The sequence below is a fragment of the Artibeus jamaicensis genome, unplaced genomic scaffold (genome assembly GCF_021234435.1).
Source record: "Artibeus jamaicensis isolate MK-2021 breed Jamaican fruit bat unplaced genomic scaffold, CSHL_Jam_final contig_780, whole genome shotgun sequence".
Classification (NCBI taxonomy): Eukaryota; Metazoa; Chordata; class Mammalia; order Chiroptera; family Phyllostomidae; genus Artibeus; species Artibeus jamaicensis.
This window is the reverse complement of record NW_026521967.1, coordinates 1519302-1546079: the sequence shown is the minus strand read 5'-3', so window position 1 is coordinate 1546079 and position 26778 is coordinate 1519302. Positions and strand designations below refer to the sequence as shown.

The 26778-nt window shown below is 56.8% G+C and overlaps 1 protein-coding gene across 8 annotated transcripts in view; it reads right to left on the bottom strand.

Moving 5' to 3' along the window:
• Positions 1 to 26778, bottom strand: part of MCPH1 (microcephalin 1) — a 139813-nt gene that overhangs the window by 106744 nt on the left and 6291 nt on the right. For 7 of the 8 annotated variants that reach the window (XM_037133902.2, XM_037133901.2, XM_053672627.1 and 4 more), the window contains exons 4-9: positions 17832 to 17919; positions 16159 to 16273; positions 14955 to 15098; positions 14403 to 14486; positions 12879 to 13919; positions 5804 to 5913 (exon numbers count right to left, since the gene is read on the bottom strand). In XM_037133902.2, the coding sequence (XP_036989797.2) occupies positions 5804 to 5913; positions 12879 to 13919; positions 14403 to 14486; positions 14955 to 15098; positions 16159 to 16273; positions 17832 to 17919 (1582 nt within the window). Of the gene's footprint in view, positions 1 to 3825; positions 3898 to 5803; positions 5914 to 12878; positions 13920 to 14402; positions 14487 to 14954; positions 15099 to 16158; positions 16274 to 17831; positions 17920 to 26778 lie in introns of those variants that run through there. The other variant, XM_053672630.1, reaches the window with a different exon arrangement.

Below are 26778 nucleotides of genomic sequence, written 5' to 3'. Positions count from 1 at the left end.
AGCAGGGTGTCAGACTCACTGTCACCGGTGCCTTCAAAGGGCCAGATGTAATTTCAACTCCTTAACAGTTAGGGAGTACTTCCATCTATACAGTCCTACAATTATTTTGGCCCTTTGAAGGCACCTGTGAGGCTGATGTGGGCCCCGGTGACGGTGAGTCTGACACCCCTGCCTACAGGGAGCTGAGCGTGACTGGCCCGGGGTCACTGCTCCTCCCCAGTAGCTGCAGCTCGACCCGCCTGGGAAAACACCCCTCCCGATGCAGGCGGAACATGCCGTAGGACTTGCAAACCACCCCCACCCACCCCTGGTGGTCTCCGGACCCGGGCCTGGGTCTGCACCCAGGAGCTGCATCCTGAGGCCAGGGCGCGGCTGCAGGGCCAGGAGAGTGCCGCTCCCCAGGGCGGCCCAGTGAGACAGCGCCCTTCCCAGACCTCCCAGTACGGCATCCCCCCCACCCCAGGCAGCTCACTGGGCAGAAGTGAGTCACCTTCTGGAGCTAACCACTGGGAAGAGGAACCCGATGACCGGGACCGCCGTGGAAGGTGGGCGGCAGGGGCGGTCGCAGGAGGCAGCTATGACAGCTCCCTGGTGCTGCTCAGAGGCACGTGTCCACCTGGAGGCCCAGGGGTACAGACTTCTTACTCATCTATAGCCCCCTTCCCCCACCCTACCCCCAGGAATCCAAATCCGTGTGGCCGGCTTCTTTCACATGAGGACTCGGGTCTGTGACTCAGCAGGTCATTGTTTGGTTGCAGTCTCCGCATGAGTGACGGAGCCATCTGGCACTTCCACCGCACGTTATTACCATGGTTCACTCTCCCTGGGTCGGCACCCCCAAACGGTCCAGACCCTCGGTGCCAGAACCCTGGATGCCGAGGCTGCGTCCACCCACATTGGGAAGCTCCCTCGCCTGCCAGGGCCTCGGGTGCCTGCCAGCAGAGAGGGCCTCACTTCTCCAGGTCTCCTATCTGTGCGTCTGCGCGCCGGCAGGGAGAGGACCACCGGGCCTCTGTCTTCACGTGCTCCAGACGAGCATGGACGGCACACGCGGACATGTTCAGAGCGTCCCGACTGGCCATGTGCCCCTGCCCAATGCGGCATGCCTGGCCGGGTCCGAGGCCCACAGTGGGGAGGCCGGCGGCCCATGCTGGCCTGAGACGACACGTGCCAGCGACGGCGCTGGGGCCACGTCCTCACATCCGGTCGTCGATATGAATATTTCAGTCGTCCGGAATCAGCGAATCGTAATGCGCTGACCGGGCCGACAGCTACTGCTGTAACTCCCAGAGCTGGGGGGCGTTCAGACGCTTCTGAGTTCCATCTGCCGGGGACCCCACCCTGTCATCATGAGCCTGTCCCCACGCTGGCTGATGCTGGGACGCTCTGCCAAGCAACTGCTCCTAGGGAAGCAACTGCCGCTCCATCAGACAATGGGTTAGGAGTCAGGGCCCCTTCCGCCTGGGCAAGCTCATTTGTCAACCCAGCCCCGTGCACAGTGGGCCACTGCCCAGGAGACAGGCCTCCCACTGCGGGTGGCACAGTGCAGGCTATCTACATGGACACTTATAGGGGTGTCACCCCCAGGAAGTGTGCCGTGTCCCCTAAGTGAGCCACAACAACAAACCATGCTGAGCTGTAAAGAAACAAAACAAGTGTCCCCTGTCATCTGGATGAGTCACGGCGGTTTCAACTGAAAGTTAAACTGCAAATGGAGAGCCCCAGAGACCTCACCATGATGGCAGGCAGCCCGAGTCGGGGACACTGCACCTTACGGAGGCACATGTGCCAAACAGGAGCGGGCGGCCTTTCCCTTGGTGAGGACTCCCTCCAGGGCCTTGCAGAGGGGAGTGGACGGGAGGGAGCAGAAGGGCTGGTTTGGAGAAAGTGGCTCAGACGCCCTGCTGTCGTCCTGTGGGAAGACCCCTGGGCCCTCGCTCTGCTCCTGGGCCCCCAACAGCACTGCGCCTGGGCCCTCCTCTCGAACCCTCTCCTGCCTTGTGGTGCCTCTTTCCTTCCCCCCACTGCATGCTCCGACCTCCTCCCCCCTGCAAGGTGGCAGCTTCTTCTCCCTCCTCCTCCTCCTTCTTCTCCAAAACCAGGCCCCAGGGAGCTGACTCCTCCCCTGCCACCCCGGCTCCCTGGCATGCGCTGGCTGGCATCTCGGCGCGACAGCCGGCTGCAGAGTCCACACCTTCTGCAACGACTCAGAGCATTTCGCAAGTTTAGGGGGACGCTCAGAAAGAAACGAGGTGCAGGGTGGGGACGATGACATTGCTGCGTGATGGTCAGAGCCCCCAGAAATGGCACGTGCACTGAAAGGCGGACGGGAGATCCGCACACCCCTCGTTACTCAGCAAGCGCCTGCGCAGCACCCGCTCCGTCCAGGGGATGGCACTGTGCGGTGGTTAGGGGGCGGCAGGACTCGGTCTGCGTCCCGAAGGCCTCCTGCACATCCTGGGGAAAGTGTGAGAACCGCAGCCGCTGGGCAGACGCGAACCCCTCATCGTTTGCCTCCTACTCCATTTAAGAAACGTGCAGAAATGGGAGCAACCGACCTGGGGTGCAGTGTCTGTTCTTTCTTTCAATGCAGTGTCAAAACGAGCACCCTCGTGGAGCCTCAAGTGTTGGCCCTCGCTCCTCGCAGCGTCAGGCTCGTGGGAGCAGTGGCGGCCGCCTCTGCGCTGTGACCCGCAGCTCGCCCTCAGAGGCCTCCTGCTCGGCAGAGACGCCACTGAAGTGAGATTCCAGAACAGCCACTTAGGGAAAGCTGCCCAGTTGATGACCTGCCTTAAGAAAACCCACTGAGGGAAATGTTACTTACAAAAAGAAATGTAATGATTGATTTTAGAGAGAGAGGAAGGAAGGAGGGAAATCGAGGGAAACAGAGAAACGTCCATCTGTTGTCCCACCCACTGCCACCTTCAGTGTTCGCTTCCTGCATGTGCCCTGCCTGGGGATCGAACCCACAGCCTGGCATAATGGGATGATGCTCTGGCCAACTGAGCTCCCAGCCAGGGCCATGAGGACGATAGTACTTTGAACGACAAGGGAAATAAGAGAAGTGGCAGGATAGACCACAGAACTTTGGAGACAGGGACTGTCGCGTGCGCTCACCACAGTGCGGTGTCGCCGCCGTGGCCAGTGTCTCCGGGCTCTGCGTCCGTCCGTCTGACAGGGTGCGACCTGCCCCCGGTCCCCCACGCCTCCCTCTGCGGAGGTGGGAGGACTCGCTGTCCTGTCGATGGCGGCATCACAGGCCAGGGTTAGAGGTAATGAAACTGCTCAACTGCGTTCTCAAAATAAAAAAGGCTCAACAAACTACAGATTTGAAGTGGAAAGTTTTAAACGACCCTCCCACTGATCTATGAAGCGCCTTTCCCACTAAATGGAACACTCCAGCTCTGAGAGGCTGCGACTCTTTATGGAGTTACATTTGTTTTCAGACTTTCGGAAATGTGTCGTGCACCTTTTGCGGCCAGTGACTTGAATGTTCATCTTAAAAATCCCTTCTGTTGACTCAGGCTCTCCCTGCCCTTTTCCCAAAAGGGTTTAGTCTGTCTCTACGTTTAAACAGCCGTCCGTGCTCACCCACCATTTCCAGCAAGGGTGCAGCACTCAGCTCGGAGACACCTCCCACTGTGAAGGACCTGCACGGCTGGGCTCGGGAGAGACCGGCGTGCAAGCACGAGCCCCGTGAGCCCCGGGAGCACGGCGCCAGGCCCAGGAGAGACCAGGAGTGACAGGAGGGGGGGAGCCGTGAGGGTGGGCCAGCACCTGAGGCTCACTGTCCCCGGGGGATAGTGGGCCTCGTGAGGCTAGAAGCCCGACTCAACCATCTCAACTCCTGGTGGGAAGATGCCCCACACGTGACCGGCACATCAGCAGAACGTGTGCCTGAAAGAGAAGCAGAAGGCGACAGAGAGAGACCAAGGGGAGCGAGAAAATGGGGTTGCTGGACACAGACTTCAAAATAAACACGCACATTGTACTCAAAGAACTAAAAGGCTAACGACTTTGGCTGAGACCGGAAATGATGTTTAAAAAGTCCAGATGGAATTAGGAGAACTCGAAAATGCAACGGGTGACATTTAAAAACTCAGGCTGCATGTTGACCCTCAGAAGAACAGACGTATAGAGAGCGAAGGTGAAATAGAAACAGGATCTGCAGAGAAAACTCCCAGAATGAACACTGGAGACGCGCAGGACGGTCGTGTTTGGAGGTGGCGTGCGGAGGTAACCCAGGAAACTGAAGCCCCGGAGGTCGCAGGCGGGTCAGACACAGGAAGGCCTGTGCCCCGCGGCCAGCTAACACCGCCCTGCACCCGGCACAGCCATGGAGCGCAGAACTCCGCCTGCAGAACTCGTGGAAACCGAGGAGGAGAGCGCTCTGGCAGCGCCTGCCTGGGCGGGGGGCACCGGCATCCCTCCCCAGGCCACGCCCCGTGCCCCGACAGCCACGCCCGCCCGCTCCACACTCTCCCGTGGCACCACCGGATGCACAGAACTCAGGCCTGACCACTCCAACCAGCCCGCTCAGGGCTTCCCTGACCGACACACCTGTGTGGAACTGCAAGGTCAACATAAAAAACATGAGTAGAATCACAAAACACGTGCCTTTCCAACACTTTGTGACTGTGGAATCAGCACGGAGGTCAGCTCCCTGGAGGCGGAATCGCCAGCCCTGCCCGCCAGCAGGGGCCTCCGGGCTGTGCCTTAGTAATTAACTGATGAAAAGTGTTCCTGATAAACTCACTTTTTTTCAACGTTTAAATTCAATTACAAGGTATTTTTTAAGGAAACAGCAACCCGTCCGTGCTTGATGGAATCGAACCTCCTTTTATACACTTACACATAAACACACGACTATACTAACAGTCTCGAATTTCAGAGGTGGCCTTGAAACCCAGTAATGACAACGAGCAGCAAGCCCCCGACTTCAGGGGGGACGGCAGTGACTGGACACCACCGCGACCCTCCAGACCCATGCTGTATTTGGAGGTCGCAGAGCAGACCCTTGCGTCTAACTCGCCTCGCTGACGCGCCCCACAGGACACTCTTAAAGCCGGGCTACCGCGGTGACAGCAGACTCGGACTTGCTCGCGTCAGCAGCAGAGATCGACACCCCCCTTCCCCCACCCCCTCAAGGATCTCAAAGTGCCAAGGAGCTATAGCCCTGGAATCTACGACTCCATGTTAAATTTCTATTGTTCTTCATTTTAATCTGCAGAGCGAGTACCCGTGGCCCATCGTCTATCTTGCCACCTAAATTTGTGCTTCTGCAACACTTATGCCATAAGCAAACAAATCAGGACATTAAACTTTGGTCTTCGCTTTAAAAGAGGCTAAATCAATGACATTAGTTTGGATGAGAAGTGTTTAAAAACAAACAAAAGTCCTTCCAAGATAAATTATCTGCTAAACAACATCAGACAAAGTCCCTGAGGCACAAAAGCAGTTTCCAAATTGTGCTTCATACCCCAGTCTCTGCCAGTTGGTAAAAACCCCAGGGCCCCAGGGCACACCCCACGTTAAGTACAGCCATCAGGAGGACGCCTGGGACAGGGGAACACAAGTGACAGGCGCCGCCCATCACCAACTTTGCCCAAGGGCACTGGCGCTGGGCAGGCAGGACGTGTAGCAACCTGCTGGAGACGCCTGTCCCTGCAGCAGGAACCCCCATCCTGCACGGGACTGCAGTCATGTGCCCAATACCAACGCACCCGAACTGCAAGTGGGGAACCCGAGGCAGACAAGAGGACGCAGCAGCGTCAGAAGTTTGGCGTCATCCTCTCACACTGACCTTTTGGCCTTTCCCTCTTCTCTGTGATGCCTCGTGCGGTCCACTGCGGTCCTTGCGGCCTGCCCGCGAGCCTTCCAAGTCACCGTGCCTGGCGGGCCCGTCTTCCACACCTACGACCCAAGCAGACGGGGGATTCGTTAGGACTTTCCACGCACTGAGCACTAACGCACTAACTTAAGCGAGTTGCTGAAGTTCCGAAGTTTCCTTGCGCGCGCTGGCTACACGAAGCCACGGCCTTTTGAACCAGTGCTGCGCGCCCCCCCGCTCTGAGGTCTCCTCGAACTTTCTGTCTATTCCACAGGATTCACCCCACTCAGGGTCAGCAGCCACCGTGGCCGCCAGGTGACAATGTGCCGCTCTGGCACCCCACCTGTCCACCTGACAACCAGAGCACCGCCTGCAGCCCAGGTGCGACCCAAACCCCAGCTCTTCGATTCTTGGGATGACAATCAGGCCCCAGCCCTACTGAGAGGGCAGTTCTGTCTCAGCTCTGGGTGAGTGCGAGTTATTCCAGGAAACGTCTGCAGCGCCCAGTTTCCAGCCTACAGAGGAGAAGTGGTGATTCCACTGCCCGAGAACGTCCGCCCTGGACCGGCATCTGCACGAGACACACACCGTGAAGACTCTCATCGGGTGGTGTGGTCTCGCTAGACGCTGAGCAGTGGAGAGACCCTGAGAACCTACAGTCCAGTGAGAAACGTTCACTTTACACAGATGGGCTCCTTAGTCCCACCCCTCCCTCCCAAAGCAGCCGCCTGCTCTCCGAGGGAGCTACTCTGGAGGAGGACTGAGAACGCCAGCCACCGTCTGTCTGGTCTCAGGCGACAATGCACAGAAGCCGCGGGGACACTTACGTCCCAGACACAGCCACACACTGGGTCGCCTACTGGCACCCTACCTTCAACACCACCCCACGCCCCTGCCGTCCCACTCGCTAAGCAGCAGTCTCTCGTAAGCGGTTCGGTCCACTGCAGGTACAAAGGTGTGGGACTTATAACCCCACAGACAAGGGAGATGTGGGTAAGTGGACACGAGGCAAAAATAATTTGAGCGCCACCAGAAATTAAGTGACTGCTGTGCAGATGTTTCAAATAGAATAGGATGCACTAATAAAAGATACGATTAATCTTGGAGGGCCTGATTTGGAAATTTTAACTCTTCTTTCAAAACTAGGATTCCAGAGAAGAGAAAACAAAAAGCAGAACAATGGTGAAATATTTGCTTGAATTTAAACTAACTGTTATTGGCGACTTGGGCCCTAAAAACGTCCGGTTCTGAGATACCTACAATCCCGCCTACGGGGCTCCCTTGGAGCCCAGACGGACCCCATGCTGACCCTGCTACCCCTCAGCAGGCCTTTCCGTTCACCCTCCCTTCACGTGTCTCCCTGTCCGCAGCTGAAGACCTTGCGTGGCACCGTCTGCAGGGGGCAGTCTGGTCTGAGGTCCCACTGTGCTCAGCTCCTCCTGTGCTCATTTGGACAGAGCGTCCTCTACCCAACCCCTACCTGCGCATCTACCTGTGCTTTACTTCCCACCACGACCCACGGTCACCTTCCGAGAGCCCCTGGCCCCCAGGCAGAAATCTGTTTTTCATCTTTAAGAGCCAAGGTCGGAAGCACCTGTCTGCGTCCAAGTCCTGCTGCGGGCAGAGGCCTGGGAAACTCATTTCCCACACGTCTCCTCCTGCACATCCTGCCTGCGCCCCAGACACAGAGTCAAGACTAGACTAACAGCACAAGTGACAATGAGCCATTTAGGCAATTGATATTTGCTCATACAAAACCCTCTGATGGATCAACTACATAAAGGACCAAAAAGGCTTCTGAAGACTGATTTAGGAATTCACAATGTTAAGGTACAAAAGCAGGTACGAAATGTTATTTTCCCAAAGCGAAGTTCCTTCTGAGCCTTTAAAATCTGAAGGAGGTATTTAGAAACCATGTAGAATGCAGAATCCTAACACTATCAAAAGACACTACTGGAAATCGGGGAACACGCTTGTTACAAGCTCTATACACGCAAAACCCAGTTAATATTCATCTGATAAAATGATGTTCACTCTGTGGACCAAGAACACAAAAACCTAATCCAGATCTTCAACAGATGTGGAGCTTTTCCCTTTAAAACCATTGCAGAGAGCACTGCAATAGGGGTTTTAAAGACGCGTACTAGTTTCAACACGACATAATCTTTGGCCCGGGGGGCCAACCCTTGCCTTGGAATTAATTCCCAGTACCTGAACGTGGACCATCTTGACCATCTCCCGCACCTGCCTGAGCTCCTCCGGGAGGGGAACAGCACCACACCCGCCTTCTCTCCCCTCGGTTACCCCAAAACCATGGATGCAGGTGCAGAGCAAGCATATGGTCAGCGACTGAATGGATAAAAGGAAGGATGAAAGCAACCAGTGCATCAGTTACAACGCCATCCTGAAAGGCTGAATGACCTTCGTCCAGCTGGTAGGACCGCCCACCCTCTGTGATCAGACGGCTGGTCCCGGGGAAAGGGCTGAGAAACGCTCTTCTGAACCCACTCGTGTGAGCTGTGTGAGCTGCCGGACAGTGCAGAAACCACCCTCCCATTTAAAACGACAAAGGGACAGACGCCTACACGTAGACCTGCTCGTGTGGTACAACACCATCGCCCACTTGCTCTCGAAGAAACACTCAAAACGTGCAAACTGCTCTGCCTGGAACCACGTCCGAGTGCCCAGGACTGCACGGGCTTGGCTCTTATCCAACATCTCTAAAATACTCACAACGAACCCACTTTCAAAACGACCTACGTCCTCACCAATTCCACGTGACGTGCCAGACGCATCACCACGTTTCCCAAGCGTTCTCATGGGACAGCAGAGCAGACCTGAAATTCCAAAAGCCACTCTGCCTTGGCATCACGCATCACGGCCACACGAAGATGCACCTCACCATTACCACCACATTTCCACCTGTAATCCCTCCACCAGCGGAATGAAGTCACAACCCCATCAGGCCACCCCCTGCGCCGCGCTGGCCATTCCTCTAAGTGAGCATGGCCACCGTGCCGCTCCCCCTGGGAAGCCCGGGGGCAGCCTCCAGTCCTCCCGCCCCAGAGCGGCAGCGACCACCACGCACCTGGCGCTGGCACAGACTCCATGTGTCCCTCCTTCACGGGGACGGGCGCACAGAGACAGACACCGTGCCATGGTGGAGGAGACACAGCGTGGCATGTACCGCAGGACAGGAGGTGCGCGTGCTGGCCTATCTGCCTAGCAGAACCCACTGCAGGAGTGGTCGGCCGGCAGCCTAACCAGAGCACTGGCAGCAGAGCCGAGCCCTCTGAGTCCCTCGGCACAGGGTAGACGCCCGTAACTGGGAAAACCAGTGAAGGAGGTTCTGATCCAGGTGGCCCATGGCTTTCTGTACTTGGCCATGAAAACCGACACTGGAGTGGTGGGGGGGGGAGGACCAGACCTGCAGTGAGCAGTGCCATGCGGGGTGGAGAGCCCTGTCCACCAAAAACCAAAAAGTGACACCAAGCAGCGTCACGCACTTCCTGCCTTGTGCTGTCAAACATGAGAGCGACCGAGGTCACCACTTCCACGCAAACTTGACGCGGACGTATTTCCTGGCTCAAGGGAGTTCCAGCAACGCTGTTCAGAGCTGGACCTGAGAGCAAGGGGCACTTGTGTCAGGAAGCCCTGCAAGGCCGCCGAGGAGCTGGCCCTGCAGGGTGAGGGTGGGTCCCAGGCCGGGTCCAAGGGCAGGTTCAAGGTGCTGATCTAGAGGAGAGCCTGACAGAGCCCTCTGTACCCCACAAGGCACACTGTGCTTGGTGAGAACCACCTGCTCGTGGACGGAGGGCGTTTTCAAAGGCGAAATACAGACACCCTCATCATGTATCAGGCTTAGCAGCACTGGCAAGCAACCCTGGCTAAGTGGAAGGTCACGGCTCTCCCCAAAACAGAACTCCATTCTTCCCCTCAGACTTCCAGCACAAACACTTCAATTGTGAGTTTTGTGAAAATGTCTTTTTCTCATTGAAAAAGTACTTACATATCCTGATTTTCCCTCCTGGCCCACAAGCCTAAAATGTTTACTGATTTACCATACAAAAAAATTCACTGACCCCTGACAAAGTCCATTAAAAAAGAAAGCTTATTTATTGCTCTGTTGATACGGAACAGCGCTTCTGTAACACAACAAAAAATGCACTTTTTGGTGACCTGACCAAAAACGCAGGCATAACTTTGACTCATTCACACCAGCCGAATACCACTGCGTTGGCTGCTTTCGTTCTTTTATTTGACACTCTGGCAGGGGTGTCCAACCCTCGGCCTCTCTGGCCCACGCTGGAAGAAGAGTTGTCTTGGGCCGCACATTAAATACACAAACACTCAGGAAAACCGATGAGGAGAAAACGCAGCTTTTCAGTGAATTTATGATTTCGTGCCGGGCAGCACTCCCAGCCACCCCCGGGTCGGAGAGGCCAGTGCCCTCAACCAGCCTCATCGCATCTCCACAGTCCCTGCAGCACAGAAGCTGAAAACAGCGGCGTCAAAGCGCAGAAATGGGCGTGGCGTCCCTTTCTGAAGCAGACACCGAGCCAACAGTGTCAACATAACCCCACGTGTGCACTGGGACCTCCTTGCACTGGTGTGTCCGCGCCCACATGCACACCAGACCATCGACAGACACGGTGCCCAGCAGGCAGCCCTCCTCCCTGTGGCGGCCAGGGTGACCTTTACAGCTCGAATCCCATCTGGCTGCTCCCTGTGTAAAAGCCCCAGTGGCTTCTTCCCACAGGTCGAGCCCAACCCGAGCCGCTCCGAGTCTCTGCAGCACGGGGTGCCCCGAGGGTCTGGCTCCTGCTGCCGCTCTGACTTGCACTGCAGCCCCTCCAGCTGTTGCTGTGTCGGCCTCTGCGCCGTTCCTGCCAGCTCCTTCTATCTCAGGGCATCTGCGTCTGCCCCGTCCTCAGGCTGAAGAAGGCGAGGAGAGAGGGACAAGAACATGCTACTCTTTTCAGCAATTTCTGTTAGAGTAAGCATGTATCAGTGTATTTATAAAATTAGAGAACAAAAGTTTAAAAAGAAAAAACACAATTTCAAAGATCACTACTTAAAAATGTCCAGAACGGAAACTTTCTCCCTCCGTCCCCTTCTGTTGATGGCCGTCACTGACTCTCACCTGCCCTGCGGCCTGTCCTGCTCCCGCCTGTCCCAGCCACTGACCGGGGCGACGGGGAGGGAACTGAGACCAGTGAGAGGAACAGGCCTCCGTCCCAGCTGCAGGCACAGCAAGGAGCGCCCAGAGGTCCGCACCCCCACCTTCGCTCCCACCTCCTGCACAGGGCGTGGCTGCTGCTTGGCGGTGGTGATGGGGTGGACTCTGCCAGGGAGGAAGGACACCACCGGGCTGACCACGGGCCGGGCCACTGAACCACAAACGAGGGTTAGGTTTAGACTGACCATGTGCAGGTCTCTTCTGTCCTAAGATGCAATGTTCCCCTGGGACGACAGGGGGCGCTAGGAGACACCTTTCTACTGAGCACAGACCATGTCTGTTTCTGGCTCTGGGTCACCAGGGCTGCTGGCCTGCCACCCACTGTGGCACCCCACACCTCGATCACTGAAACCTGATGTCTCCTGGAAGGCCCAGCGCTGTCCTGCCCCTTTCTACGGGCCCCAGACCTCAGGGAGCCGCAGCCCCCAGGTCAGTCCCACGCACGCCCCGTGCCTGCACCCAGAAGAGCCACACTCTTGCTGGACACCGAGGGGCCCGGCACGCAGCACGCGCCACGCTGCCGGGAACCAGCCTTCCTCCCACTTCCTTTGCATCTGCAGTGACTCCCGAGTGCCCGGAAGCTTCACAAGTGCCCAGGGGCTCACGGGAGTGAGGGCGTGAGCTCTGGGAGCAGAGCGCTCTTCACTGCTGGACGGTTCCACGCAGCCAGTGTTTTCAGTGAGAGTCGCCGCGACTTTAAAGCAAATGCGGCGAAAACACACACTAAGCCTGATGGAACATAAAATACAGTTTGTTGCCAACTCTTTCACATTTTCAGGAAACAAAGACATAAGAATTACGTTTCAGATACACGACATTCTCTTTGAGAGATGAACTTGGGGGGCTCCATTAACCCAAGGGAAAGAGGCAACACGTCTGAACTCATCTGAGCCCCCGCCACACTTCCACCTCAAAAAGGGTTAAACCACTTGACGGGGAGAGAAATGACAGAAAATAAACTGGGCCTTAGCGAAAAACCAGCCCCATCTTGAGGCAAAGGCAGTTGAAGTTCAAGTTTCTGCATTGTGATTGCTGAAATCTATTTGTACTTAAAATCGGAAAGTGCAAGATGTTTTCTAATTTTGCTGCCTTTGCTACAATGACAATTGCAGAGTTCACTGATATGGCTACAATGAAATTACAAGCTAAGTCTAATCGATATTGCTTCAAACAGAACAAAATCAAACAGGCCCATGAACTTACCTAAGGAAAAATGCTAATACTATTTCTTTACAGCTAACGTGCCCAAAGTCTCTTGCAGACAAACCCAACAGTGTATTTCCATTCACCTCTCACCCCTTCCCCCTTCCTGATGGCAGAGCGGCCTGCACCGCCGTCATGTCCCTCCACGACAAGAGTGGCCCCTCCTCAGCAGGGTCCTTTCAAACCCGCCCTCCCCCAGCACGCCCCTGGGCACTGCGGCCGCACTCGGCGGGGACAAGGGGAGGAGCACTCACTCCTGCCCGTCACACACGCTGGCTGACACTCTGGCTCACGCACAGATGGTGAAGGCGCGCAGCAGTGTGTTTGTGACACCACACACTCCACGGGCACCAAGTCGTCTAACTCTGAAGAATGATTTATTGGAAATTGCCAAGCCTGCATTCTTTAAACTTCAAAAGACGAAGACTCGCTTCATTACGAAAATGCCGTAACTCACGTAAAGGACGGACACACCGTTGTCCCCATGGCACAGACCCTCGGGGACTCCAGGCTCTCACCCCGCCCTCCAGCTAAGCCCCCCTTTCTCCGGAGACCCCCGCGCATCAGTCACCTACAGAACTGAGCGCGCCGCCCCCTGGGATTCACCTTCGGAGGCACTGGGCGCTCTGGAAGTGGGGTCTTCTTCCTGCAGGCCTGGGAAGACGCCCACCGAGTCTTTCACTTCACTGTCGTTTCCTTCTGTGGGAGTGGCGCCCCCAGGATGTGCAGGTGGGTGTGTGAGCTCAGGGTCTGTGCAGGGACAGCCACTCCCCTCGGGGCCCGTGCCCTCCTCCGTCCGAACCTCACCCTGTTGGTGACACCCTGAGGTTCCTTTAGCAGCAGGTGGTGTCTCGGGAGCCACGCGGCCCAAAGCTGTGTCCGGCTGGACACTCGCAGGTTCCCCCAGGCGGGCGCTCCGTTTTGCCGTGGAGCCGGCGAGGTCGGGGGACGTGAGGCTCCGGCCGAGGCAGGAGAAATCGGCCATCTCCAAGACACTCGTTCTCTGCCTCTTAGAAAGGCCCGCAGCGCACGCGAACCGAGCAGGGCTGGAAGGGGACCGCTGCCCAGGAGGGAGAGTCTCGGAGCTCCTTTCCCTGAGGTTTTCGGGGGAGAAGTAATCCTCGTACGAGGACGCTGCGTAGTCCCAGGGCTCGACTGCAGGCCAGGCCGTGAGCTGCTGGCGCTTTTCCGCCTGGAACAGCCGCACTCTGGGTGCAGGGGGCTCCCTGCCACACTGCCTTCTCTCCAGGCTCCCTTCCCGGGGTGACTCCCGGTGCTCCGACGGTCTTCCTCTCTTCTCCGAGGAGCCCCCGGGGCCTGGACGTCCCACACGGCAGCCCTTCGGTGCAGGCGGCACAGGAGACAGACTGCGCTTCTCACCACGCATCTTCACCACCTGCGCAGACGGCCCCGCGTGGGGGGCAACTGCCCCTCCTGCAGCGCCTCTCCAGCCACCTCCTTCCTCCTCCGGGACAGGCCGAGTGGGTTTCCGAGGCGTTGACCGGCTGCAGTGCTGGGGGGAGGCGGACGGATGCGCACTGCGTGTTTCCATGGTGCGTCCTCCCCGGCTCCTGTCCTGCTGCCCACAGCCTGAGCCTCCACACAGCTCATCGAAAGAAGACTGCAGGCCGCCAGCCAAGGAGTCGTCTGGAAAACAGTAACGCGGAATCGACTTTGAAAGAGCGGTGTGGAATGTGCACTGCTATCAGTGCGGCAAGGCTGCCCCGGCCACCCCTGGTTCTGGACCACGTGTCCGTGTCACAGACCCGTCCCATCACGCGCCCCTGCATGCACCCCACGCGCCGAGCCGCAGCTGTGGCTCTCTCCCCACCCCGTGTACCAGTGTTTAGACTGCGAGAGGGTTAGTTCACACAAGGTTACGGTATTTTTTTTAATGAGCAATTGATTCTGTGCCAAGAAAGCAAATGCCTGAGAGAAAAACCACAGGAGTCATGTGATTTCTCGTGTCTTAATTTTACTACATTATCTATTTTTTATTACCATACCTAATTTCAGGGTGCAATTCATGAATCCTGGTTTTTAATTAACTACTCCTCTCACCGGATGAACTTCCAAGTAACAAAATCATGAAATTCTTAAACCTTAGATACATCACAGAAAACAACGTACCTGAACACAAAGCGGTGTCACGTGAAATGTCCAGAGACGCTTCCCACGAAGAGTCGTCACAAGGCTCCTCCATCAGCTGGGAAGCTGGAAGAGCAAGCCGCTCCATCAGGCGCGCTCCAGCCCTCGCTCCAGCGCCAGTCGGCAGAACGCCACACCTCCCGCTTCCCGTGCAGACCAGCCCTGGTGTCCACCCAGACACCCCACACAACACCCAGGAAGTCCAACCAGGGTTCACGGCCGATGGTGAGAGCCACAAAAAGCAGTCTGCACGAGCACGTGATGAGAAAGGCTCACACCGCTGGACAAGGCCAGTTGGGAAGCACCGTGGGAAATCAGCTGAAGTCCCACAGAAGCAACACTGCTTCCCGTGGTAGGTGGCCCGGTGCACAGGCCTCGCCCTTGAGGACCAGGTCGGGAATGGGTGGGGGAGGTGGGGATGTGAGCTCCGCTGCTGACAACTAATGAACAGGGAAAGGGGAGAATAAAACCCTTCCCACCACAATCTAGTCACCTGTTTGCATAACGCTCGTTTTACAAGACGTGAGTACTCACAGGTGAGGGAGAGATTCTCCCTCTTCTCCTTCATCTCCTGTAACCTCTTCTCCATGGCAAGGTGATGGCCACGGTGCACCGCGGTGGTGGGGCTGTACACCAGTGACCCACTGGACTCGAACAAGAGCACAGGGACGTCGTCGCCTGAAAGTGGGCAGACGTCCGAAGTCAAGCTCAAGAAACGCCTTCCTGCTCCAACAAATGGATTTCCTGGAGGGAACGTCCCGCCCACCAGTCTTCCTCCTCCCTTGTCATATCACACCTGCTGAGAAACGCCCACGTGCCGGGCACTCACTTGCTAAGCAAGTGTGTCCTTCAACCCCCCAAACCCACAGCATCAGTATGAGTGTCCTCGCGTGTGAGGAAGAAACTGAGACTCAGAACGGTGTGGCCTGAGTCACATGACTAGTGAGAAGGCGAAGCCGTTTGGAAACCTTGCTCCTCAGTGCACCCGAAACACGCCTGTTTGGCACGAGGTCTGTTCTGAGCTGCAGGCAATCTCACCACAGCACGTGCGAGAGGCGCACTCCGACCCCCGTTCTCCTGCAGGAGAAGAGAAGCGCTCCTACCACGAGAGGCCGGGAGTGGAGGCAGAGACAACTCCGTACAAGCAGAGGTGTCAGCAACGGAACTGGTCACGCGTTCTACGTCAGCTACTTTCCACACCCGCTCTGTCCACCCCAGCACCTAAGTACCTGGATTTGCCACTCCCTTGGGTCTTCACCTCCTCATGACGGTGCCCGTGTCCCAAAAACTTACATAATCTGTCTTTTGTTATTGAGCCCCAGTGAAGAAACTAAGGTGCGCTAAAAAAGATACTGTACTGAATGTTTGACACTGACTAAGAGAATACATCTTACAAGCTTCCTCCTCCAGAGCAACAAAAAGGGAAAAAATTGTAACTACGTATGGTCAACAATGCATACAAGTGCACTGGACATTAACAATGTATACCAATACCAACTCATTAAGCTGCACACCCGGAACGACCAATAAACCAACACCGTGTCCCTGGAGCTTGACTGCACGGTCCTTCGAGGCCCACTGTCAAGTCTGCAGGAGACCTGCAGTCTGTTCTCCTCGTCCTAGGCTGGAGCCACCGCAGCCCCTGCACCGTGCCCTCCTGGGTGCCACTGTCACTGGGAAGACTCAACTACACAGATAAGCACAGGACGCAAAGGACCACACCGCTGTCTCTGCTCACCCAGAGTTGTTTTTTGCCTTTGTAGCTCATTAGCCATCTTCTCAAATTTCTTTTGAAGTCTCTTATCATTTTCTGGAGTTTTAGGAGTAAAATCTTTAGGCTGCATACACTTATGCTGTACAAGAAAAAGAACATAAAAATAACACTCAGTGTTGCAGTTATGCAAGACAGAAAGAGAACTGTTTCATGTACATTTTGGATATCTTTTATAACATTAACAAAACCTCCTCAAACAGGCATTTTTTAACAATTATGTGAGTTTATCAACTGTGAAAATGCGAACAGAACTTGAAGAATGAATAAGGGCTGGTTGCACAGGTAGCTCTGTCTTCTGAGGCATCTTCAGTAACCCAGCATTCTTAATTTTCATGGAAATTCTTGAACAAAATCAATCTCCTCATTTTTTGTTACTCTCATGTTATCTCCCTGCCCCACAAAGAAATCATGACGTAGCAATAAAACACAAAATCAATGACGCTAACACTACAAGTGAAATGCCGTGATTTAACCTTGCCTGTCTTTAAATCACAGCAAGCCCATTCAGCCCGTAAAAAGCAAAATCACCACCACAGGTACAAACTGTGACAGAACCGGTGGCCCTCAGAGCCTGAAGCCCTAGACTCAAGTCCCGAAGGAAGCCTTGGGTTAGTTAACTTCCAGGTCTGAGCACCCCAGAAGGAGCACGCCCCCAACACTCCTTCCACGCCAGCCCCCCCAGCTTCTCTGCTGCAGGAGCAGCAGGGCCTAGCCACCAGCCCAAAGCCTGTGCACCCCGCCCTGCAGCTGCTCGCACAGCTGGCTTCCCTGGCCCCCTCCGCCCTGGAGAGAGGCGCCTGCGGGGGAGGCCTCCCCTGGGGTTCAGGCAGCAGCTACCCCGAGCGTCTACAGGGGAAGCACGCACTCTGCACTGAGGCCCCCGTCCAGGGCCCCCTCCATCAGTGAGTTATCACTCACTCATCAACCGGTTAACGAAACGCCAGTAAGCGCCAGGCCCTGGCACCTGTCTTCCCTGAAGGATGACAGTGGATGACACTGTGTGGCGGGCGGGTCCCTTCCAGCAGGCGAGGGACTGGCCGGAAGGGTTCTTACGGAAGCACCTGCAGGCGCTGCAGGTACCTGCAAGCACACCAGGCACTGACTCAACCTGCAGAGTTGCTTTGGAACTGCAAGTCCAAGAGGTGGGGGCTCTGTGTGTCCCACCACGCATGCCGACCCTGCTCATCACCTGTGGGAGCACACGGGTCCCCCTGGGCGCTCCCTGGTCCCCAGGTGCTCACTCCCCAGACTCCGAAGCACTGTTATCTGGGCCCTGCGGACCTTCACTACAGCAAGGGCACCCTGTCTAAACGCCGGCCTCACCACACGTGAGAGCACATGAGAGTAGTAAGCACTGCAGGCGTCGAGGGACAAAGGCCTGTTGGCGGGTCTGCCGATGAACTTTAGTTTGTTCCCGGCCAACATCAGTCTCCTCCATTCCTTGCCAATTACATCAAAACATTTATAGGATAGAAGAATCTCTAACTCACTAAAAAACGCTATGTGACAACCGTATCACCAAAAGTAATACTAAAGACAAGTCTTGAGTCTGTTCCTGAAAGCTTTATCTCTGTAAGAATAAGACAAAACGAACACATTTACAACTGGCGCTGCGCACGCGGAAACGGCTCACTCACCTTCTTTCTCACCAGGCATGGCAGGTGCTCCGGAGGCCTGGCCGCAGGGAACAGCGCCTCGTCCGCGTGCGCCCCCTCCGTCCTGCACCTGCGGGCACGAGGAGTCAGAGTCCCGGATGAGCGCTCCCCGCGTGTGGCTCGCAGTACTGAGTCTGCGCGAGTCGGCTGGGACGGGAAGAGGCCAGGCCAGCACAGGCCACGGGGGGCGGGGACCTGGCTTCCAAAGTGAGCACACACATGACCAACTGCAGTCCTCACTGTGAACTAGACTTTCCAAAGTCTTCTCTACATGGCATTTTCGAGGATAAGAGCGGAAGCGAGAGTACATGGAGGAAGCATTCCTTTTGCACACTACTTCCAGACTTGCGGCACGTGTGAGAATGAGTGTGCGTGGCACTTGCACAGGTGGGGGCGCAGGCTGCCCCTGAGTCACTGAGAGCCAGCAGGGTCTGACGGACATGGAGGGCGGAGAGCTTCCCTCCACAACCAGGCGGTCCTCTAGTTCTTCTGTCCAGACCCCGGCCACCCCAGAGCAGCTGTGCCTCCCCCTCCACAGCCTGTCCGTCACCACAGGACACTGCCACTCTCCACAGCACCCCCTTCCTTCCACGCCCAAAGTGAAAATCCACAGAGACTTCCCACACAGGGCCCTCCCCTGTTCACTCCTACGCAACTGAAATGCTGACCTTGAACACTGGACTCAGCCCTTCCCAGACCGAAACCTCACCACCCCCCCCCACCCCCGTTCACAGAGCAGCCCCACGCACCTGGGGACCGCACCTGCAGACCACACCCTGACCACACTGCAGACTTGCACTGCTCACTGTCGGGGACCCAGGACTACCCCAGCCCTCCCCGTGGCCCTGCGGAGCACGCCCCTGTCCCAAAATCCCCGCTTGCAGGCTCCAGGCTGAACACCCCTGCACACTCGGAGCTCCCACCTCAGGCCATGCCCCGCGGCTTCCCCAGAGTGTGGGTCTCCCCATTCTTGGGGGGCTTCCTTGTTGCCCACAGCTCAGTGTTACAACTCCAAGAGGGGCCGCAGGGCCTCCTCTGCCCCTTCTAAGATCTGTTTCCGTCACTAAAACCCAGGTTCCATGGAGGTAGGTGGCATGCCTGTCTGGGCATGACAGTGACCCCGTGAACACACAGACGCAACCTCCTGAGCAAGAGGCGTTGCTGCTGGAAGACGCGTGACCATCACCATCCCCACACACGGTGACCTCTGACCTCCTCACTGTCGCCGTCCCCACACACGTAATTGTTCAAAACAGGCCACCAACCTAAACACAAAAGCTAGAACTATAAGCTCCTACAAGGAAATAAAAAAATTTATAATTTTGAAGATATTCAGATAGAATACCAAAAACACAAAGCAAAAAAGAAAAGGAAAAACTGGACAAAATAAAAAAGGTGCATGCTTCAAAAAACATAAGAAAATCAAAGTCACGGACTGAGAAAAATACTTACAACATGATATCTAACCAAGAAATTAGTACACAAAGTACACAAATATTGCCTGCAACTCACTATTAAGACGACAAAGACCCTATTTTTAAAAATGCACATAGGATGCCCACGCCAAAGACACAGACCGCCGCCCAGCAGGCCACTGACGCTCAGCTCTCCTGCTCGGAGAAGCCCGAGTGAGAGCCGGGGGAGATCCTCACGCTCGAGGTCCGTCGTTTCGTGACGAGAAACCCGAGGCAGTTCCCGGGGGAACAACCTTCTCAACAGCTGGTGCCGACGAAGCTGATGCCAACAGGAAACCGCACACAACACTCGCCCAGATGGACCCAACGCCTAAGCACAGGGCTAGAACTATACAGCTTCTGGGGAAAAATATGGCAGTGAACCTTGTGATCTTGGATTTGGTGATGGTTTCTCAAATGACGCCAAAAGCACAAGAAACGGACCAAAAGTAAACTGAACTCCATCAAAACAGAAACCTTTTCGATCCAAAGGACACGTAAGTAGGTGTGAAGAATCTCCAGAACAGGAGACAAGCTGGCAGACTACATACATGACGTGGCTACACGTGTGGCAGCCACACGATGGGGACACAGAACACCCCCACGTGGTGTATATACATGGCACAGCCACACGGTGGATGCACACGACACAGCCACATGGTAGAGGCACGCGGCACGCCCCTGGTGGATACACGTGACACAGCCACATGATGGGATACCATTCGATCATAAAAGGGGATTCGGACACATGCTTCAGCGTGGACAGACCCTGAAAACACGGTGCTGAGAGAAGGAGCCCACACACGTGCTATGTGACCCCGTTTCTGTGATGTGTCCAGAAGAGGCCGATCTGGAGACATCATGGATCCGTGGCTGCCTGGGACGGTGGGGCGCGGAGGGCGGCGTGAGAGGCCCAGGGCTTCTGTCTGGGGTGAAGACAAGGGTGTAACCGGACTTTGGGCACGGCTGCACCACTGAGAACACACTGGAAACCGCCAACTATGCACTGTAAACCGGCGAATGGCATGGTGTCTGCGTTACATCTCAAAATATGCTAAAAAAAAAAAAAAAAAGAGAGAAGAGGAGGAAGAAGAAGAAGAGCAGGAGCTTCCACTGCATCACGCACAGGACTGGCCGGGACCAGTTCAGGGCTGGCGAGGACGCAGACAGCACTGGTGGGAACGGAACAGGACGGCCACCAGGGAAAGACATCCAAGTGTGCAGGGCGCGGCTCTCCTCATCACGGCCCGATCTGAGGACGACCTGCGCGTCCCTCGACAGGGCAGGGGGTAGACCCACCGCGGGTGCCCGGAGAGCAGGGCAGCGGCGCTCAGCTGTGAAAGGGGAGTGAAACTGGAGACGCGTATGGACACACAAGAAACAACACGGGTCCACCTCGGAGACGTCACGCTCCACGGAAGGGGCCAGGCCTGAGACGGCACAGGCTAGAGGACCCCCGGGATGTGAGACCGGAACAGGGGAGGTGGACCTGTCCCGTCCGGGCACCGGGTCCGCCGTGCTCTCCAAGGACAGGCCGCGCCCAGACTCCATCGTCCTCGGGTGGACCTGGGACCTCCGCAGGGAACAAACAGGTGGCTAGAGTGTCACCCCGTGCGCGCACGTCACTGGGGCTGCACGTGCCCAGGGAAGCCACGTTCCCGGGCGCCCGGTCAAAACCCACTGAGGAGACAAAGAGCTCGCCGGTGGATGTCCACGATTCCTCGGAGATGGGACACAGCCACATCACCCCGCCTAGTGGTTAAGGAGAAAAGGGTCTCAGGAGGCATCTCTAAAGACGAACGACTTCCCCGCCTTCCTTTTCCACGTGCTGCTCCTTCCCAGCCACCGGGAGGCAGCGTGGGTCGCCCTTCCCGCTGGCCAGTCCTGCTGGGGACCGGCCCACGAGCCCCTTCTCCCTCAGGCAGCACTTGCCGCTGCAAGCCAGGGGCCACGACCCCACTCCACTCAGGACAGGCCCCCCACTGACCCGTGGCCAGCACTGTGCCGATGCCACAGCCACCCACGGCCACCACCCGCCCCTGGTCTGCCGAAAGTCCACACAGTACCAGCACGCCCCTCTCTGTGGCAGCCCTGGGGAGGCACCGGCTCCGAGGCCACACTTTTCACGGGAGAGCCTGTGTCACACACCTGCCCCGCCAGCACAGGAGGCACTGAGGGCGGGGCCGCAGAGTCTGAGAGCCGCACTCAGGAGCAGAGGCACAACGGCAACTGCAGCTGGGCGCTGGTGGCGCCCACCCGCTGTGCTGGCCACACGGGTGGCGGCCACAGGCCGAGGGCTCCGCTGCGGCCTGCCCACCTGCCCACCCGTGGCTCCTGTGCTCCACACTGGAGGAGCAGCTGTGTTCGCCCAGGCAGGGCGTGTGCGCAGGCATATGGGGATGACACCCCGGTGAGAGCAGATGGTCCCTGACATGGTTTGCAGGCACCTGCTCTGCAAAAGCCACACTACCTGGTGGGCACCCCCACGCGGCCCGGAGACCCCGCAGCACCACACAGAGGGCGCGAGAGGAACCACCGTGGCCAGCAGGATGTCGGACAACCCCAAACTGGGGGTCCGCGTCACTCCCGCACTCTCCAACGGTGGCCACGCCAACAGGCTGGCCAGGGGCCGACCGCGGGCGCCTGGGCAGGCGTGCTGGGGCGGTGTGGGACTCTGCACCTGCTGGTGAGAAACAGGACGGGTGCCCGGCAGCCGAGTCCTCTGGGGGGCAAATGCCAACCCCTCAGCTGTGCTGCCCACTTAGCTGTAGTTTAGAAAAGGTCTTAAAGGATCCGTTTTTATCAACTTCTCTTAACAGGACGTAGGGGTGACAGTCACGCTGACCTTGACTCCTTTCAGCTTCCTTTCTTCGTTCAGCGCACAACTGTCTAGTCTCCAAAGGAAAGACAGGGTTTGATCAGCTGTTGTACAGCAGTCTGCTGCAGAGGAGAAACTCCCAGAAATAACCCAGCAAGTGGGACTCTGGTGACACCCGGTGGCCTTTCCTAGGTGCACTCACACTTCTGGTGCACACTGCCGGCAATGGTCCAGCGGCGGTGAGCAGGAGAGACTCACCACAAACTTGGCTCTTACCTCGAAGTCCTGGTGGAGAAAGGTCAAGCTCACTAACAAAAAACCAAGGAAGTGGAGATAAAGTCACCTTTATTTCTCCGCCTACAAGTGGGGAGAGAAAGATGGCTCACGGAATGCGGGACGGCTGTGGAGTCAGGCGCTGTCACACGCTGTCTCCAGGACAGCCTGACGGCATCTGCCACAGAGCCAGAGACTTGGGCCCTCTCCCTGCACAAGCTTCTGGAATCAACCCTAAAGAGGGCTTGTCTCTGCCAGGGAGCGATGCAGACGAACACTCCGGTCGCCGTAAAGAGGAAGAAAAACGGAAAACTTCAGACTGATCAGCAGCACATCAGTCCCGTAATTGCCGGGCATCTGTCACCAGAGTCCACGAATGTTTAGAACAATGAGATTCGTCTCAGTGTACAAACAATGGAGGTGTCTTCCCAGACACCGCTAACTGGAACAGGGTGCATTCCATGAGAAACCCACTTACTACCACGGGTTTACACAAGATGCAAACATAGAAATGCACTGTACACGTTAATTACATGCTTAGGAAAAGCACCTACTTCTCAATGGTGTGTTTCCCTCGACTGAGGGGAGGAAGAACAAGGTACGAGGTAAACTAGATATACACACACTTTAAAAATATACACACATTTAAGCGCAAACACATTTAATTCAACATGAAGTTTTTGTTTTCAAGAGAGCAAGAGAAAACCTAAAAACCAGTGACTATTACAATAGTTAAAATCTGAATGCAGCACCACAAACACGGAAGAGCAGCAAAGGAAGAACTGGTATGGAAACATGCAGCGAAGTTCCTTCAAAGGGACCTCGGAGGCTGCCTGTGGGCAAAGTTACAGGTAGTCTGGGGTCTCCACAAGCCCGCGGAGGAACAAGGGCTGAGTGGGGTAGAGAGAGAGAGAAAGGGGACAAAAAGGACTCAGGCCGGCAGAGGAGAGGACAGCAGACAGGCAGGACTCCCTGGAGGGAAGCGGCGGGGAGGCCCCACGAAGTTCGAGAACACCTGTCGCTCCCGAGTTTTGTGAAAGCGTCTCCATCAGCTTCGGGCCTTTGGGAACAGTCTGTTTCCCGCACCACCTCGCACACGCCTCCTGCTCCGCACTCCTGCACCACCTTGTACATAGAGCTCAGGCCACTTCCCCAGGTCCTCTGGTGTTGCTCAGCCAATGTAAGTACAGGGTCCTCTGTGTGTCAGTGGTGGTGATAAATATTTATCGGGCGCCCACTGTGAGTTGGGAGTGTGTCAGCAACCTCAGTGGGAGCTCAGCAGTGGAACAAGACAAAGGCAGAGGCCGCACTCACAGCTTATGTTGCGGCAGAAACACTAAAACCCGTGATGACGTGGGATCAACAAACGGAAGAGACGATAACGTTTTAACGGCACAAAAAGGAGGCAGGCAGTGTAGACAGAGTGGCAAACAGGCCCCACTGCAGACTGGGGACAGAGGGCACTTCTGGGAGGAGAGCCCTTCCCGAGTGGCACGGCGGGGGCAGGGCCTGCGGGACAGACGCAGTGCCCGACACGCAGCGCACACCGGGCAGCAGGTGAAGAGCCGGACGAGTGTGACGCCTGTAAGAAAACACAACCGAGACGCCAGCCTCGGTGGCTGGAGCGACCAGGGAGGTGAGGACAGGACCGCTGCGGCCGGACTCTGAGAGCGGGAAGGACAGGGACACAGACGGGGGAGCTCAGCTGAGAATTGTGACAGGAATGACATGGAGACGCCGCACTCAAAATTGCCTGAGTCAGTGTCCCGTGTGGACTAGTGGCAGAGAAGACTCAATACACCTGAAGACAGACGCAGGCAAAGAAGAAACGCCAGGCCTCAGAGCCCGTGGGGGACTCCGAGGCCGGCCCTGCACCCCCACTGCCTTCCTGGGGGCTTCACTGGAATGGCCACACCCACCAGCTAGTGTGCTTGTCCTCTGGGCCGCCCAACCCCAGAGCTCGGTGGTTAAACAAAGACCGTGCGGACCGGTGCCTTTCCCGACGAACTCTGCCGTTCCTGCTCTGCAGCTGATTGGGGTTCGCCGCAAGGGCAAGAAGGGAGCGGGGAAGCCGTCTGAACAAACGACGGCCCCAAACTCACGGTTTGTACATCCAAGTCCTCAGAAATCGCACAGAATGAATTTCAGAGCACTCAAGTTAAAGCTCTAAAACCAAAGCAAAGAACTTGACAGCAGCCAGACAGAAAGGACACATTACTTACAACAGAGAAGTGACCGCCATGACCATGGGCGTCATACTGGACACTGGAGGCCAGCGGAGGATGGGAAAGCCACGGTCACCCTGGAATCGCACCCCCACGGAAAACACCGCCCACATGTGACCACAGCACAAGGGCACTTGCGGGCAAGGGAAAGCCTAAAGGAATGTGCCGTCGCCTGGTGGACGGAAGTGCCACGCTGACGGGGCAGCAGTGGGAGGGGACCATCTGACCACCGACACGTCAACACGCCACTCAGGGACTGACAGAACACTTGAACCTGACCCAACTGCTGCAGACCCAACACAGCTTCTGCCAGACCCCAGTGGACGGGCAGGTGATGGGGCGGGGCGAGTCCACACCATGGATGGTCCCACCCGGCCAGTCAGGGGGACCTGGTGCTGAGTCGGGACACACAGCAGAGACAAGCCTCCAAACAGCATGTGTGCTGAGAGGGGCCTGCCACCGAAGGCCACACAGGAGCCCACGTACACAGAGTGTACCCACCTGGCTCGCTAGGAGACAAAGGTGGAGAATGGTGGTCACTGGGGCGGGGCAAGGGGGCAAGGCTAGGGGGCAGGGCTACGGGGGTGAGGAGGTGACTGCTTCCTGCTTGGGTGGTGCTGAAATGCTCTCCCGAATCGAACAGTCGTGGCCACACGTCTCTGCGCATGGAATACACTGAACACCACCGAGCCGCACGCTGAAAGAGCGGGCTCTCCGCACGTTTCACCACCACATTTCACAACCGTTAAGAAGAAATGCTCCACGTAACTATTCACACTGGAAGGAAACACCAGAGGAGACTCAGGTCTGCAGGAATGAGCAAACTGCAACACAGCAGCAAAGATATAGGGAGTACAAGACACTCCTTTTCCTCTAAATTTACTTAAAACCCAAACGCCTTTTTAGATGTGGCTCAGTGGGAGCCCGCCACATGCCATGTCACACGTGTGGCCTCAAGGACGGAGCAGGGTCATGGGACGCACACAGAGGCCAGGTTTCTGGGCCAGTTTCTGTGCGGTGGGCAGCAGGGCACCTGCAGACTTTGGAAAGTTAAGGATGCCAGAATCCTGCAGGATCACAAGTCAGTAAGTGAAGACAGCGGGCGGAGTTCTGGTCACAACAGGGAAGGGTGGGGACAGAGGGGAGAATGCACTGCATTCCCCAGAAGTGGTGCACTCTCCAGCTCCAGCCCCGCAGGCCTGAGTCTGCCGCTCACACCGGTGCCCACCCACTGTGGAAATGGCTGGGCCTGGCGGGGAGCACAGACCCAGGTGCCAGTGAGTGAAATGCGCTCAAAACACAATGCCGGGCCGTGGCCCAGTGACACGAGAGCCAGCCGAGGGGCTGCCCTGCAACTCCAGTCGGTCTGAGGCCACGGCACGAGCAGCACGCACGTGGGTTCTGCCCACGTGCCTCTGCAGCACAGAACCTCCTCTGCAGGGTGGGCTCCGCCAGCACGCAGGCGGGTCTGCCCCAGCTCCACCTCCCAGTCCCACAGTCCCAGCTTCTCCCTGAACCTCTCTGCTCCTGCCACTCCACCCACAGGGCTTGTCGAGACCCCAGACCCTCCTGTGTCACGCACTCCAGGGGTAACTGCCCAGACCTGGCTGCGTGCAGCCCGATCGTTGCCCTCTCCTTGACAGTTTTCCTTCCCTGACTTCTAGACCCCTCAGTGGTATGCCCCCTCAATGGTGTGCCCCCAGACCTCTTCCCTCCCCCCTGCACTCACCAGGAGAGCACCTCCAGACTTGTGTTTGACATAAACAGCTATAAAGTGAGGGTGTGATGGGGTGCAGGCTGAGAGGCCCAAGGGCCCCCCCACAGGCCTCACTTGGGGCTGGGAAAAGCAGCCGCTCAGGGACTGAGTTATTTTGCAGGTCAATAACAGCGGGCAGCTCCGTGGCCAGCGCAGAGCCAGGGAGAGGGGCCCGACTTGGACCGCGAGGCCGCTCCCGGGTTACAGCGCCTGCAGGAGAGCTCAGGTGTGCGGAGCCTGGCCTGCCAGGCCTGACTGTGGCTGCCTAGAAAGGAAGAGAACACGGGAGCGCTGGCAGGTGTGGCTGACTGTGGGAGGAGTCGGAAATGGGGTCACGCAGGAAGTTCCACACTGGGATTCAAACAAAAAGGCGGCCACCGAGTGGGACAGGCAGAATGCGAGA